The sequence below is a fragment of the Cottoperca gobio genome, unplaced genomic scaffold, assembly GCF_900634415.1.
Source record: "Cottoperca gobio unplaced genomic scaffold, fCotGob3.1 fCotGob3_208arrow_ctg1, whole genome shotgun sequence".
In the NCBI taxonomy this organism is placed as follows: Eukaryota; Metazoa; Chordata; class Actinopteri; order Perciformes; family Bovichtidae; genus Cottoperca; species Cottoperca gobio.
Genome location: NW_021166845.1, coordinates 1 through 17500, shown reverse-complemented (window position 1 = coordinate 17500; position 17500 = coordinate 1). Strand labels below are relative to the sequence as shown.

Sequence of the window (17500 nt, the reverse complement as noted above, 5' to 3'; positions counted from 1 at the left end):
TGAACGCTTCCCTGCAGTTAGCGGGAGGTCGGCTCTGCTGCATGACCCGCCGCGCTTTGTCTTCTCCTGAAACACAACTTCTAAATCTTCATATGTGAAACTTAAACAACTCAATATGTGAACATTCTAACTAAATATATAAAAAAAGAATATATGAAAACAAAAATATAAAAAATTGATTTATGAAAAACTAATATGTAAAACTAATATATAAAACCTAAATATATAAAAACTAAATATATAAAACCTAAATATAAAAACTATATATAAAACCTAAATATATAAAAACTAAATATATAAAACCTAAATATATAAAAACTAAACTATATAAAAACCTAAATATATAAAAACTAACATATAAAAACTAAATATTAAAAACCTAAACATATAAAACTAAATATATAAAACCTAAATATATAAAACCTAAATATATAAAACCTAAATATATAAAACCTAAACATATAAAACCTAAATATATAAAACCTAAATATATAAAAACTAAACATATAAAAACTAAATAATATAAAAACTAAATATATAAAAACTAAACATATAAAAACATAAATATATAAAACCTAAATATATAAAAACTAAACATATAAAAACTAAATATATAAACACTAAATATATAAAACCTAAATATATAAAACCTAATATATAAAAACTAAATATATAGAAACCTAAATATATAAAAACTAAATATATAAAACCTAAATATATAAAACCTAAATATATAAAACCTAAATATATAAGAACTAAACATAATAAAACTAAATATATAAAAAACTAAACATATAAAAACCTAAACATATAAAAACTAAATATATACAACCTAAATATATAAAACCTAAATATATAAAACCTAAAATATATATAAAACTAAACATATAAAAACTAAATATATAAAACCTAAATATATAAAACCTAATATATAAAAAACTAACATATAAAAAACTAAATATATAAAACCTAAATATATAAAACCTAAATATATAAAACCTAAATTATAAAACCGAAAGAGAGAAAACGAAAGAGAGAAAACCGAAAGAGAGAAAACGAAACAGAGAAAACGAAAGAGAGAAAAACGAAACAGGAAAACCGAAACAGAGAAAAACGAAAGAGAGAAAACCGAAAGAGAGAAAACCGAAAGAGAGAAAACGAAAGAGAGAAAAAACGAAACAGAGAAAAACGAAAGAGAGAAAAACGAAAGAGAGAAAACCGAAAGAGAGAAAAACGAAACAGAGAAAAACGAAAGAGAGAAAAACGAAAGAGAGAAAACCGAAAGAGAGAAAACCGAAAGAGAAAAAACGAAAGAGAGAAAACCGAAAGAGAGAAAAACGAAACAGAGAAAAACGAAAGAGGGAAAAACGAAAGAGAGAAAACGAAAGAGAGAAAAAACGAAAGAGAGAAAACCGAAAGAGAAAAACGAAAGAGAGAAAAAACGAAACAGAGAAAAACGAAACAGAGAAAAACGAAGAGGGAAAAACGAAAGAGAGAAAACAGAAAGAGAGAAAAACGAAAAAGAAAACCGAAAGAGAGAAAAACGAACAGAGAAAAACGAAAGAGAGAAAACCGAAAGAGAGAAAAAGAAAGGAGAGAAAACGAAAGAGAAAAACGAAAGAGAGAAAAGAAACAGAGAAAACGAAAGAGGGAAAAACGAAAGAGAGAAAACCTAAATAGAAAAACTAACATAGAAAAACGAAAGAGAGAAAACCGAAAGAGAGAAAACGAAAGAGAGAAAACCTAAGAGAGAAAACCTAAAGAGAGAAAACCGAAATAGAGAAAAACGAAAGAGGATAAAAACCGTAAAGATAGAAAAACGAAAGATATAACAAACTAAATATGTAAAAACAAATATATAAAACCTAAATATATAAAAACTAAATATATAAAACCTAAATATATAAAACCTAAATATATAAAACCTAAATATATAAAACCTAAATATATAAAAACTAAATATATAAAAACTAAATATTTAAAAACTAAATATATAAAAACTAAATACATAAAACCTAAATATATAAAACCTAAATATATAAAAACTCAAATTAAAATATATAAAAAACTAAATATATGAAAAATTAAAAAAATAAAGAAATATATATATATAAAAAATTGATTTATGAAAAATAAAATATATAAAAAACAAAATATATGAAAACTAATAAATAAAAACTAAATACATCAAATAGCAAACACTCCTGAGTGAAGTGAAATTCAAAGCGACCTTTATGATGAGGATGGACTCGATGCCCCTCATGTCGATCAGGCAGTTGATGATGACCGAACTCGTCGCTGTGATTATATCCAGCACAGACGGATACTCTGCGTGAACAGCTTTCCTACGAAACAGCAGACAAGGAAACAAGATGAAGCTCTACAAAGAGTTCGACAACACAAAGCAACAGAAGTGAGACGCTGCTGCTGACCGTCCATGGATGTTGTAAACTTTGTCAGAGAACCGGCTGACGATGATCTGCGGCCTGTTTCCTCTCGGATAGTGGAGACACATGAGCTGCTGCAGCACCGCCTCGTCCTTGTAGTTGTCGCAGCAGAAAGCCTTCATGAAGCTGCGCAGACAGTTCTCCACGGCTGCAGCCAGCATGGGCTCCTTCAGGCTGATGCAGGCGCCTGCGAGCAGCACGACACGTATGTATACAGCACATTATCAATCACAAGGCTTTACAAACTACAGTAGAGCATCCAGACGGCGTGCAAAACAAAGTAAAACTACAGTTAATATAATATAATAAAACAGGTACAAACCACAAGACGTTACAGATTATTTAGTTTAGTTATTTGGAGCATTAATGAACAGGACATTTAATTAATCTGGTTAAATGATAGTTTTACTGATGAAAAAGCAGTCCGTTAGCGTAGCTTAGCCTAAAGACTGCAAACACGGGGAAACAGCTAGCATGGCTCAATAATTGAGTTTAGCTGCGTTCAAGACGAATCAGAAAAGTTTCACGAAGCAGTTTGACGTCACAACACTGGAAATTATATTTAAACTTATATATTTATTATATATATTTATAAAATACATTTATTTTGGAATATTTAGATACATTTAGCCTCTCTGGGAACCATCACCTTATCGTGGTGGAGAGGTTTGTGTGTCCCTATGAACCTGAGAGCTGTGTTGTCTGGAGCCCAGTGCTCCTGGTAGGGTCTCCCAAGGCAAATTGGTTTCAGGCGAAGGGCCAGACTAAGAATGGTTCAAAAACGACTTCATGAAAAAAAGGGAAAGGAAAGGAGAGACCCTGCCCGGAGGAAGCCCGGGGCCCCCGTCTGGAGCCAGGCCCAGAGGGAGGGCCCGACAGCGAGCGCCTGGTGGCCGGGTTTGCCACGGAGCCCGGTCAAGCACAGCCCGAAGAAGCTACGTGGTGCCTCCCATCCATCCATACTGTGGGCCCACCACTCAGCGGGAAAAACCGCTGGAGTCGGGTGCGCTGTCACACGGGTGGCAGTGATGGTCAGGGACCTCGACGGACCAGACCCGGGCAGCAGAGGCTGGCTCTGGGGACGTGGAACGTCACCTCTCTGTGGGGGAAGGAGCCGGAACTAGTGCGGGAGGTGGAGCGCTACCGGTTGGATCTGGTGGGGCTTACCTCTACACACAGTCTTGGCTCTAGAACCGTACTCCTAGATAGGGGTTGGACTCTATTCTTCTCCGGAGTTGCCCAAGGTGTGAGGCGTCGGGCCGGGGTGGGGATACTCACTAGTCCCCGGCTGAGCGCCGCTACGTTGGAGATTACCCGGGTGGACGAGAGGGTCAACTCCCTACGCCTTCGGGTTATGGGGGGGAAAACTCTGACTGTTGTTTGTGCCTATGCCCCAAACCGCAGTTCGGAGTATTCGGCCTTCTTGGAGACCCTGAATGGAGCCCTGCAGGGGGCTCCAGTAGGGGACTCCGTAGTCTTGCTGGGAGACTTCAACGCACACGTGGGAAACGATGGAGACACCTGGAGAGGCGTGATTGGGAGGAAGGGCCTCCCTGATCTAAACCCGAACGGTCGTTTGTTGTTGGACTTCTGTGCTAGTCATGGAATGGCCATAACAAACACCATGTTCGAACATAAGGATGCTCATAAGTGCACGTGGTACCAGAGCACCCTAGGCCAAAGGTCAATGATCGATTTTGTAATCGTATCATCTGATCTGAGGCCGCATGTTTTGGACACTCGGGTGAAGAGAGGGGTGGAGCTTTCAAACTGATCACCATCTGGTGGTGAGTTGGATCAAGGGGTGGGGGAAGACTCTGGACAGACCTGGTAAACCCAAACGGGTAGTGCGGGTGAACTGGGAACGTCTGGAGGAAGCCCCTGTCCTGGGGATCTTTAACTCACACCTCTGGCGGAGCTTTTCAGACATCCCTGTGGAGGTTGGGGGCATTGAACCTGAGTGGGCGATGTTCAAAACCTCTATTGCTGAAGCTGCGGTGATGAGCTGTGGTTTCAAGGTCTTAGGTGCCTCAAGGGGCGGTAACCCTCGAACACCGTGGTGGACTCCGGTGGTCAGGGAAGCCATCCGACTGAAGAAGGAGTCCTTCCGGGTTATGTTATCCGGGAGGACTCCGGAAACAGTTGCAGGGTACCGAAGGACTAGAAGGGCGGCAGCTTCTGCCGTGTCAGAGGCAAAGCAGCGGGTGTGGGAGAAGTTCGGAGAAGTTATGGAGAAGGACTTTCGGTCGGCACCAAGGTGCTTCTGGAAAACCATCCGGCACCTCAGGAGGGGGAAGCGAGGAACCATCCAAGCTGTGTACAGCAAGGGTGGGACCCTGCTGACTTTGACTGAGAAGGTTATCGGCCAGTCGAAGGAGCACTTTGAGGAACTTCTGAATCCGACTAACATGCCCTCTATGGTTGAGGCAGAGCTGGAAGCTGATGGGGAATCATCGTCAATTTCCCTGATGGAAGTCACTGAGGTAGTCAAACAACTCCACAGTGGCAAAGCCACAGGGGTTGATGAGATCCGTCCAGAAATGCTGAAGGCTTTGGGTGTTGAGGGGCTGTCTTAGTTGACACGCCTCGTCAACATTGCGTGGAAGTCTGGGACAGTGCCTAGGGGTTGGCAGACCGGTGTGGTGGTTCCCCTATTTAAAAAGGGGGACCAGAGAGTGTGTGCTAACTAAAGGGGTATCACACTTCTCAGCCTCCCTGGTAAAGTCTACTCCAAGATACTGGAAAGGAGGGTTCGGCCGGTAGTCGAACCTCTGATTGAAGAGGAACAATGCGGATTCCGTCCTGGTCGTGGAACAACGGACCAACTCTTCACTCTCGCAAGGATCCTGGAGGGGGCCTGGGAGCATGCTACATGTGTTTTGTGGATCTGGAGAAGGCGTATGACCGGGTCCCCCGGGTGATACTGTGGGAGGTGCTGCGGGAGTATGGGGTGAGGGGGTCACTTCTGAGGGCCATCCAATCCCTGTACACCCAAAGCGAGAGTTGTGTCCGGATACTCGGCAGTAAGTCGGACTCGTTCCCAGTGAATGTTGGCCTCCGCCAGGGCTGCGCTTTATCACCAATCCTGTTTGTGATTTTCATGGATAGGATATCGAGGCGTAGTCGTGGAGGAGAGGGGTTGCAGTTCGGTGACCTGAGGATCTCATCGCTGCTCTTTGCAGATGATGTGGGCCTTATTAGCATCATCGGTCTGTGACCTTCAACAGTCACTGGATCCGTTCGCAGCAGAGTGTGAAGCGGTTGGGATGAGGATCAGCACCTCAAAATCTGAGGCCATGGCTCTCAGCAGGAAACCGGTGGATTGCCTACTCCGGGTAGGGAATGAGCCTTTACCCCAAGTGAAGGAGTTCAAGTACCTCGGGGTCTTGTTCGCGAGTGAGGAGACGATGGAGTGAGAGATTGGCCGGAGAATCGGAGCAGCGGGGGCGGTATTACAGTCACTTTACCGCACCGTTGTGACGAAAAGAGAGCTGAGCCAGAAGGCAAAGCTCTCAATATACCGGTCGATCTTCGTTCCTACCCTCACCTATGGTCATGAAGGCTGGGTCATGACCGAAAGAACAAGATCACGGGTACAGGCGGCCGAAATGGGTTTTCTCAGACGGGTGGCATCTCCCTTAGAGATAGGGTGAGAAGCTCAGCCATCCGTAAGAGACTCGGAGTAGAGCCGCTGCTCCTTTACGTTGAAAGGAGCCAGTTGAGGTGGTTCGGGCATCTAGTAAGGATGCCACCTGGGCGCCTCCCTAGGGAGGTGTTCCAGGCACGTCCAGCTGGGAGGAGACCCCGGGGAAGACCCAGGACTCGGTGGAGAGATTATATCTCCTCACTGGGAACGCCTCAGGATCCCCCAGTCGGAGCTGGAGGATGTGACCCGGAGAAGGGAAGATTGGGGTTCCTTACTGGAGCTGCTGCCCCCGCGACCCGATCCCGGATAAGCGGTAGACGATGGATGGATGGATGGATTTAGATACGTTTCCACGTATTAAAGTGCCTTAAATATATAAATATAAATGTATAATGGCGTCTCATAAATACAAGGAGGAGGTGCTGCTGGTGAACATGAACCGGAGAAACAGTTTGTCACGGTCAGCCATCTTTTTTGTTTACGTTTGGCATTGTGCACCAAGAACACTTGGAGGTCTATATATATATATATATATATATATATATATATATATATATATATATATATATATATATATATATATATATATATATATGTTTGTACGGATTAAACAAACGAGATCGGATGTTAATTGTGAGTTTTGGAAGGCAGCTTTTGTTTACTTACACACACCCTGTTTCCAGTCTTTATGCAAAACTGAGCTAAGCTAGTGTCTTTAAATTGTGCAAACAAACTAAAAAAAACAAATGTATTGATATTTTCATCTAATGCAGCAAGAAAGCAAATCATATTTTTCCAGAATGTCAGACTGTCTCTTTAAATAACTCTTCTCTTCTAAAAGCAGAAAGTCCAACAGACAGGAAACCGAAAGTCACCTATTGGTCCAACGGGTCTCTTGAGGAAGCGTCCGGCGGTGTGCGCCTCAGAGATGGAGTGCAGCAGGTCAGGCACCTGATCTCCAAAGCGCTTCAGTTTGTTGGAGCGACTGGCGACGATCTGGTTCTTCCTCCGCACTTTGGACTCGTACAGAACCTGGATGCTTCTTTCCTCCAACCTACTCGACACGAGCAGAACATTCAGTGCAGAGAAACTGAGAAGGTTTGGACGGTTTCCCTCCAGACTTTATGACTTCAGAACAAATATACTTCAAGTTGAGCAAGAGAATCTCAGTGTTTGTCATTTTAGTTAGTGACGCGCGATTATTTTGTATTTGTGAGTCGATGTAAACCGTTTGTCTCGCCATTTTGAATTCTGTCCTAATCTGTTAGTGTGTCTACTCCGAATACATATGTGGAGCAGTTATAATCACGTTACAGGACTTCTCTGGATCAAAGCCGGAAAAAGGGACTTTGTCAGATTTGTGACGTTCCAGCCCAACAGCTGAGGCTTATATTACATAAAATGTTATAACTCCTGAACGCTTTGGGCTATTTCCACCACATTTGGTGAACATGTGTAGACATGATGTCTTACTGATTACGACCAATTTGGTGCTATTTGACCAGTAGGTGGCGCTGTGGCAGCATCATCTGCCTCTACAGGACGGATTATCTGTGTGTATGTATGTGCTTGGCGGGTGTTCAGCTGAGGACCTAAGGGAGAGCGATTGTGAAGTCGATCAGATTTAAAGCTGCTCGTCCTCCTGCAACTCAAAGTCCCTCCTTTAAGAATGACCCATCATCCTCGCAGCATATAATCCCAAACATTGTTGTACCTCAGTTTGTCGCGCTCCTCCCTCCCTTTGAACAGCGCCTGATGTTTGCTGTTGATGTCTGCGTTCAGCTGCGAGCTCGTGTGCTCCAGCTCAACCAGCTGCTCCGTCAGGCCGCAGATCTTCTTCTGCTGTTTTGCATATTCTGTCTCTCCGTCGTTGTTCAGACTTAAACTTAAATGCAGTGAGAAAGAACATTTAACAGAACGTATTCGTATGAAGCAGAATGTCAGGTTTAAAACCCTCACCTTGTCTTTGCCTTGTCGATCTTCTCCTGCAGAAGGTTTTGTTCCCGCTCCGACTGTTTGAGTTTGTTCAGAGCGCGAAAATAAACGAGCTGCGGAAAAGATGAAGTGACTTTAACCAATATAAAATGATCAACTTGATATATAGATCCTTCACAATCAGCACCTCCTGCTCCTTGTGAGCTCTGCTGATGAGCTTCATCTGCTCCTTTAACTTCAGGTTGTCCTCTGATAGAGACTCCTGTTCCTGTCCGACGCCGTCAACGCGGCTTTTCATGCACTGGAGCTTCTTCTCTGCGTGTGTGAGCTTCGTCTGTGTGAAACAAGGACAGCAAATATATCTTTAAAGCAGGAGACATGTTTATTCATGTTGCTTCTTTCAGAGACTTTAAACTATTTATCTTCTAGAACAACTAGAGGAAAGGAAACATGAGAACATGAGAGTGTGTGTTTGTAACTGTGTGTGTAACAGCTACATTACATAACGCCTCATGTACATATTAAACACTTGTAATATAAACTTGTGTTGATGTGAGTCATGAAGTGGGGAAGCTTCATGATATCTGTTAGTTACATGTTTGACCCTGTTCACCTGTAGTGTGTACAACATGTATGACTCTGTTCACCTGTAGTGTGTACAACATGTATGACCCTGTTCACCTGTAGTGTGTACAACATGTTTGACCCTGTTCACCTGTAGTGTGTACAACATGTATGACTCTGTTCACCTGTAGTGTGTACAACATGTTTGACCCTGTTCACCTGTAGTGTGTACAACATGTATGACTCTGTTCACCTGTAGTGTGTACAACATGTATGACCCTGTTCACCTGTAGTGTGTACAACATGTATGAATGTTACAATACATATCTCTAAAGGAGCTTTTCTCTAAAGGAGCTTTTTCTCACACTCTTCAGCAGAAGTCTCCACTTCAGTAGCACTTACATACACCAAACTTTCCACTTTCATTCCTCTCTATATTCTGAAGCTTTGTGCAGAGGGCTTTGTTCACATGTCACTCACAGCTCATGTTATACACGCTACACTCACTACATGCAGGAGATGCACAGAGTTCTGTGTGTTGACAGGATTTAGTGATTTATGGAGTGATACAAAGACAGATCCAGAATCTGTACAAACCTTTGACATGTGAACAACATGAAACACTTTGAACCTGCTTCATCCAGACTTCTCTTTATATCTGGACATGTAGCACATCAGCACATCTTTAATAACATAAAGCCTCATTTACATATTTAAACATGAACACTTGTAATATAAAAGTAATTGTGTTATATATGTTCCTGTCAGCTGGTTTATAACTTTATAACTCACCTGGCAGAGCTGAAGGTCGTCCTGGTGTTTGTGATTCTTCTCCTCTTTCTCAACATCGTCCTTCAGGCGCTGCACTAACTGCTCCTTCTCTCGGACCTGAGAAACATTCCCCACAATCCTTCACTCGTCTTTCTTCACACACACTAGATGAAATAATAAATGATTACTTTAATTCTCTTACCAAACACCACGCCATTGCTTTCTTCAGGTTCTCCAACACCGCCTTCATGTCGCTGAAGGACGGCAGCTTCTCATACGTCTCCTTCTTCTGCAGAAACTCGTGTTTCAGGTCCTTCAGACTCTGAACAACGAGACGAGGCAGGTGAGTGGATGTTTCTGCACAGCTTAAATTACTCAGACAAACTCATCAGCAAACTGTTTATGTGTAGAAGAAGAGCAGGAGAACGTGTGGGACTGACGTCTGTGTGCAAGGACTTCAATTAAAGCTTCTTCTGAGTTTAAAGGGAAAGTTTGGAAGGAAATATTAAAGAGCTTTTATTATAGCGGATAAATCCTTAAAGAGCCGACATGTTGTGACCCCTGAAGGTCGGACACCATCCGGGAAAATGAGCTGCAACATGTGGACAATAAACATTTAGATACATAAACATTTAAATACATAAACATTTAAATACTTAAACATTTAAATACTTAAACATTTAAATTCTTAAACATTTAAATACATAAACATTTAAATACTTAAACATTTAAATTCTTAAACATTTAAATACATAAACATTTAAATACTTAAACATTTAAATACATAAACATTTAAATTCTTAAACATTTAAATACATAAACATTTAAATACTTAAACATTTAAATACATAAACATTTAAATACATAAACATTTAAATGCTTAAACATTTAAATTCTTAAACATTTAAATTCTTAAACATTTAAATACATAAACATTTAAATTCTTAAACATTTAAATACAGGCTGTGAGAAATAAATAAAAATCACATTTCATCTTGTTTCTGTCAGGACAAACACAAGGTGAACATGTTATATGTTCGTTATGTTTAGAATTAACGGTATAATAAAACATTTTACCTAAAGAGCATTTAGCAAAACAAAGAACTAAATGCTTCACAGAGAGAAACATTAAAAGAAATGTAACATTGTGAGAGTAAAGACGTGATGTTGTGATGAGCAGAAGTACAAACACTGTTTTTGTGAATGGAGTCTGGTGTGTGATCCCTCTGAGCAGCACGTATAAATATAAATATAGTATATTTAATGCCACGTATCATATACTGCAAGTGATACACTGGCTTTGGACATATTCCCTTTAGAAGCTCTGAACTGTCCCTTTAAGTAACAATGAAAGCATATTGAGTAAAGATGAAGTTGTGTTGAGCGTACCTCCTCTTGTCTCTCCACCTGCTGCCGTGTCACAGTTTTAGTGTTCTTGATGTGGATGTAATCCGTCTTCATCTGCTCCAGAAGAGTTGCCTTCATGAAGAACTGGCAGCAGAAGCATTCAACATGAATACAACCTTTTAGAAAAGCTCATTATATTACATATATATAAGATATATAATCCTCTCTGAGTGCTGATGTGAATGAATAATAAGCTGTACCTTATATTTGTCTGATTCACTTTTTGAATGCAGGAACTGTTTACTCATTTCCTGGTTGAGGATGGACACGGGGTTATCCAACTGCACGAAACATACAGATATAAAACGAGTGCATTTACTGGAAGATAAAACAAGAAGGAAAATACAAGGACTCTGCTTTGATGCATAATAAAATAAAAACAAAGGCTCTGCACAAATCAAGAATCTTAATTATAAATGTACAATTAAAAATATGAATATTTCAGTTGTGCCGTCACCTGGATGTTAAAGTGGTCTAAGATGCAGGTCAGCTCCTCCTTCTTGTTTGAGATGAGTTGTCCTGAAATAAATAAATAATAATTAATCATTAAACAACATTATTACTGTAGAGCAGCAATAAGCAGTTAATACTTTTTTATTCGAGTCATTTTTCAATAAAATAAACGTTCTCTGGTTCCATCTTCTTAAGTTTTAATTAATTATAACATTTATAACAGAATCTACTCATCACGTCACGTTCGGAGTTATAATAATAAAACTATTTAGATTTAACATCAAGAGAATAAATAATGTTGCATCTTCTGCAAGTAATATTCTCCATTGTGTATTTAATAACATTTATTAATGTGGAACCAGCTTCCAGTTTGTGTTCGGGAGGCAGACACACTCTCCACATTTAAGAGTAGGCTAAAGACTTTCCTTTTTGATAAAGCTTATAGTTAGGGCTGGCTCAGGTTTGCCTTGGATCAGCCCCTAGTTATGCTGCTATAGGCTTAGACTGCCGGGGGACACCTCCCTGCTCTCTTCCTTCTCTTCCTCTCTCCTCCCCTCCCTCTCTTCTTCTCCCTCTATCTGTATGCATTTATGTAAATGTATGTTACTAACTCATCATCCGGGGCATCATCCCCGGAGTGTCTGTCTCTCATGTGGCAGGTTGCCACTGATAAAGTTTACGTCAGGATCAGGAATCGTGGCTGCGCCTGCTGCCCTGGTCCTGCTGGACACCGGGAAGCCTTTTTGACATTTTCCTGGATTCATCCAAACTTTCTCTTTTTAATCACAACATCATTTCTGTCAAATGTTGTATTTGTACTATGTTGTTTATCCTGTACACACGACATCTACTGCACGTCTGTCCGTCCTGGGAGAGGGATCCCTCCTCAGTCTCTCCCTGAGGTTTCTTACATGTTCCCCCTTTAATTATGGGGTTTCTTTTAGGAGGTTTTTCCTTGTGCGATGCGAGGGTCTAAGGACAGAGGGTCTAAGGACAGAGTGTCTAAGGACAGAGGGTCTAAAGACAGAGGGTCTAAGGACAGAGGGTCTAAGGACAGAGGTTCTAAGGACAGAGGGTCTAAGGACAGAATGTCTAAGGACAGAGGGTGTAAGGACAGAGGGTGTAAGGACAGAGGGTCTAAAGACAGAGGGTCTAAGGACAGAGGGTGTAAGGACAGAGGGTGTAAGGACAGAGGGTCTAAGGACAGAGTGTCTAACAACAGAGGGTCTGAGGACAGAGGGTCTGAGGACAGAGGGTCTGAGGACAGAGGGTCTAAGGACAGAGGGTCTAAGGACAGAGGGTGTAAGGACAGAGGGTCTGAGGACAGAGGGTCTAATGACAGAAGGTCTGAGGACAGAGGGTCTAAGGACAGAGGGTCTAAGGACAGAGGGTCTAAGGACAGAGGGTCTAATGACAGAGGGTCTGAGGACAGAGGGTCTAAGGACAGAGGGTCTAATGACAGAGGGTCTGAGGACAGAGGGTCTAAGGACAGAGGGTCTAAGGACAGAGGGTGTCGTATCCTGTACAGTCTGTAAACACTGAGACAAAGTATAATTTGTGACAGAGTTTACAGAGTTTTGATTCATCACTAAACACCAAAGAACCCTAACCCTCCTTTGGGGGGCGTTCACATGATCAGTAAGTGAGTCTTTGTTTTCTCGTGTCGTTGCGCTCAAAGTTCAAATCATTTCTCCTTTGACCTCGAGCGCCGCCGATGAGATAACAACAGGAGGTAACCATGGCAACACACCTGACCAAGGCTTGGCGCCCGACCTCGCGGTGAGCGCGGAGAACACGTCATGTGACGCAGCTCATCTCACCAGAAGGTTGGATGAGACTCGTGATCATTCACCTGAGCTGCTCTTCAGTCTACAGCTCCGACTTCCATCCATGAAGATCCGCTGCTCGACGCAGACGCAGTCTCCGTACACGCCACGTTTATACGCGTCTGGCCCTCTGTTTCTCAGCTTCACCGTCACTTCTGCAGAGCTGGAGAGCAGACCATACTGTGAAGGTATCCCTCAACCAGCCCACAGACTTCCCACTAACACACGGCCTCTTCAACGTCCTCTTACTTCTCACTGGTCTTCACAAAGTCCTTCAGAGACACTGCTCTGTTTGTGACGGTCGCTTTTCCCCCGAGGCCGACGATCAGAGCCGTCAGGATCGCACTCTTTCCACCTGAGAATAAAGTGGAAGACGAGGGTTTGATAAATCTCTGCACGGAAATAATACTTCCCTCAAATGGATATCTATCTATCTATCTATCTAGATAGATAGATAGATAGATAGATAGATAGATAGATAGATAGATAGATAGATAGATAGATAGATAGATAGATACAGTATATCTCAAAAGTGAGTACACCCTTTAGATTTTTGCAAATATTCTGTTATATCCTTTCAGGGGATAACATTATCCTACTGAAACTTTGATATAACTTAAAGTAGTCAGTGTGCTGCTTGAATAACAGTATAGATTTATTGTCCTTTGAAAATTACTCAGTACACAGCTGTTAATGTCTAAACAGCTGGCAACAAAAGTGAGTACACCCCATAGTGAACATGTCCTAATTGTGCCCAAAGTGTCAATATTTTGTGTGACCACCATTGTTATCTAGCACTGCTTTAACCCTCCTGGGCACGGAATTCACCAGAGCTGCACAGGTTGCTTCTGGAATCTTCTTCCACTCCTCCACGACGACATCACGGAGCGCACGGATGTTGGACACCTTGCACTCCTCCACCTTCCTCTTGAGGATGCCCCACATGTGCTCAATTGGGTTTAGGTCTGGAGACATACTTGGCCAGTCCATCACCTTAACCTTCAGCTTCTTCAGCAAGGCCGTTGTCATCTTGGAGGTGTGTTTAGGGTCATTATCATGTTGGAAAACTGCCCTACGGCCCAGTTTCCGAAGAGAGGGGATCATGCTCTACTGCAGGATGTCACAGTATATATTGGAATTCATGTGTCCCTCAATGAAATGCAGCTCCCCAGTGCCGGCAGCACTCATGCAGCCCCAGACCATGATGCTGCCACCACCATGCTTGACTGTAGGCAAAACACATTTGTCTTGGTACTCCTCACCAGGGTGCCGCCACACACGCCGGACACCATCTGACCCAAACAGGTTTATTTTGGTCTCATCAGACCACAGGACATGGTTCCAGTAACTCATGTTCTTGGATTCATTGTCTTCAGCAAACTGTTTGCGGGCTTTCTTATGCATCGGTTTCAGAAGGGGCTTCTGTCTGGGGCGACGGCCATACAAACCGATTTGATGCAGTGTGCGGTGTATGGTCTGGGCACTGACAGGCTGACATCCCACTTCTGCAACCTCTGCAGCAATGCTGGAAGCACTCGCACGTCTATTTTTGGAAACCAACCTCTGGATATGACGCTGAGCACGTGGACTCAACTTCTTTGGTCGACCCTGGCGAGGCCTGTTCCGAGTGGAACCTGTCCTGGAAAACCGCTGTATGATCTTAGCCACTGTGCTGCAACTCATTTTCATGGTGTTGGCAATCTTCTTATAGCCAAGGCCATCTTTGTGAAGCGCAATAATCCTTTTTTTCAGCCGCTCAGAGAGTTCCTTGCCATGAGGTGCCATGTTGTCCAGCATTCAGAGAGAATTGTGCCCAAAACACCAAATTTAACAGCCCTGCTTATCATTTACACCTGAATCCTTGTAACACTAACGAGTCACATGACACCAGGGCGGGAAAACAACATCATTGGGCACAATTTAGACATGTTCACTATGGGGTGTACTCACTTTTGTTGCCAGCTGTTTAGACATTAACAGCTGTGTACTGAGTAATTTTCAAAGGACAATAAATCTATACTGTTATTCAAGCAGCACACTGACTACTTTAAGTTATATCAAAGTTTCAGTAGGATAATGTTATCCCCTGAAAGGATATAACAGAATATTTGCAAAAATCTAAAGGGTGTACTCACTTTTGAGATATACTGTATATATATATATATATATATATATATATATATATATATATATATATATATATATATATATATATATATATATATATATATATATATATACACACACACACATGGTAAGAGGTATTTAAAAGTTGTAGTAACATTTATTTATTTTATTTTTACATTTATTATTATTATTATTATTATTATTATTATTATTATTATTAATAGTAGTATTTTATTATTATCATAATGTTATTTTTGTAACTCCTTGTTTTATATTTCCTGTATAATTCAGTTTTTAGAGGGAATAAGTTTAAAACTTTTAATTATTATTATTTTTAAACAGCAAATCACATGAAGTTTAAAAAACCCGGTTCTTACTTCCATTATTTCCGACGATGAAATTCACATTTGGCCCAAACTGGAACGGACCGAGCAGACGGTGACACATGAAGTTCTTCAGAGTGACGCTCTCGATGAGGCCGATGTCGCCCTGGAAACACAGACGACAAGTTAAAGCACAGTGTGTGTGTGTTTGTAGGGAGGTTGTATGTCAGTGCGTCACCTGCAGCAGAAAACACAAGCAACGTTCTGCTGCGGACGTATTTTAGACACCTAAATAAATCAATACGCTGTTTTTAGAATATTAACTCTGCTTTACTTTGCTGCGTCAGCCCATTAAGTCGTTATCTCTGCTGCTCTTATACTGCTGCCTCCATCTGTTAGTTAGTTTGTGTAAATGTGTGACTTTGGTGTTCTAAAGGGTTAATTCAGATTCACCAAAGTCACACAATAACACAAACTAACGAACAGATGGAGGCAGCAGTATAGCAGACACCTCTGTGTTCAGAGAGGTAAAATCACTGCTTTTATCAATGGAGTCTGGTGGTTGAAGACACTTTTCTCAGAAAGCATATCCTAATTTTATCTAAGTGTTCTGTTTATTTTATTGGTTCTTAATTGCTTGTTTATTATTTTTCTATTTTGCTCCTCATATAATTCACTTTGGATGCTCTATAAATAAAAAGTATAATTATAAAGGTTATTATAAGAGCTCCAGTTCAAAGGTCTGTCTGACAGCAAGGCACAGAACGGAAAATACTTCACAGCAGAACATTAGCTTCTGTTTTGTACTGCAGGTGATACACTGAGTCCCACTCTAAAGCTCAGAACTGTTCCTTTAATGATCCGGGCTGCGTGTAAAGTGTCACCGTGGCAGAGTTGGTGCAGCCGCTGCAGGACGCTCTCTGAAGGTCTTCAGTCACTCTGCGACTCTTCACAGCCGACAAGTCGCCGATCACTTTGCTTTTCCTCTTACTCATCGTGAAACTGAGAATATAATAAACAGGAAGACACCAAGGTGAGATATTAATACTCCACTATGAGACACACTGAGACGCCACACCAAACTCCCATGATGCACCGCTGCTGCATCACCAAACTCCCATGATGCACCGCTGCTGCACCACCAAACTCCAATGAGGCACCGCTGCTGCACCACCAAACTCCCATGAGGCACTGCTGCTGCACCACCAAACTCCCACGATGCACCGCTGCTGCATCACCAAACTCCCATGATGCACCGCTGCTGCACCACCAAACTCCCACGATGCACCGCTGCTGCACGACCAAACTCCCACGATGCACCGCTGCTGCACGACCAAACTCCCATGAGGCACTGCTGCTGCACCACCAAACTCCCATGATGCACCGCTGCTGCACCACCAAACTCCCACGATGCACCGCTGCTGCACGACCAAACTCCCATGAGGCACCGCTGCTGCACCACCAAACTCCCACGATGCACCGCTGCTGCACCACCAAACTCCCATGATGCACCGCTGCTGCACCACCAAACTCCCACGATGCACCGCTGCTGCACGACCAAACTCCCATGAGGCACCGCTGCTGCACCACCAAACTCCCACGATGCACCAGCACACCCAACTCCCATGGTGCACCGCTGCTGCACCACCAAACTCCCATGATGCACCGCTGCTGCACCACCAAACTCCCACAATGCACCAGCACACCAAACTCCCATGGTGCACCGCTGCTGCACCACCAAACTCCCATGATGCACCGCTGCTGCACCACCACACCAAACTCCAAAACACTTCTTCACTGGTTTGTGACGTCTTATGTGCTAAAGTGAGAGAAATAACAACAAACACAAAAGGTCTTATTTTTGTCCATTAGTTATTCAGGTTCCTCCTTTCATGAAACGCAGTGAGACTATTTAAAGAAGTGCACAAATGTGGCGTCCGAGGTACTGCAGGCTAATATCTGAAGATACTGAAGAGCTCATAAATAATACAATCAAAAAAA

General features: G+C 42.1%; 1 protein-coding gene across 1 annotated transcript in view; it reads right to left on the bottom strand.

Moving 5' to 3' along the window:
- smc6 (structural maintenance of chromosomes 6) overlaps positions 1–16497 on the bottom strand; it is a 25521-nt gene extending 9024 nt beyond the window's left edge. The window contains exons 1-16 of the mRNA XM_029426606.1: positions 16384–16497; positions 15554–15665; positions 13299–13404; positions 13076–13212; positions 11228–11289; positions 10971–11051; positions 10753–10854; positions 9566–9685; positions 9385–9480; positions 8216–8362; positions 8053–8141; positions 7808–7978; positions 6969–7147; positions 2433–2634; positions 2203–2345; positions 1–63 (exon numbers count right to left, since the gene is read on the bottom strand). The exon at positions 1–63 is cut by the window's left edge and continues 94 nt beyond it. Coding sequence (XP_029282466.1) covers positions 1–63; positions 2203–2345; positions 2433–2634; positions 6969–7147; positions 7808–7978; positions 8053–8141; positions 8216–8362; positions 9385–9480; positions 9566–9685; positions 10753–10854; positions 10971–11051; positions 11228–11289; positions 13076–13212; positions 13299–13404; positions 15554–15665; positions 16384–16494 — 1921 coding nt within the window. The 5' untranslated portion in view covers positions 16495–16497. The remainder of the gene's footprint in view (positions 64–2202; positions 2346–2432; positions 2635–6968; positions 7148–7807; positions 7979–8052; positions 8142–8215; positions 8363–9384; positions 9481–9565; positions 9686–10752; positions 10855–10970; positions 11052–11227; positions 11290–13075; positions 13213–13298; positions 13405–15553; positions 15666–16383) is intronic.
- Positions 16498–17500: the final 1003 nt, after the last annotated feature.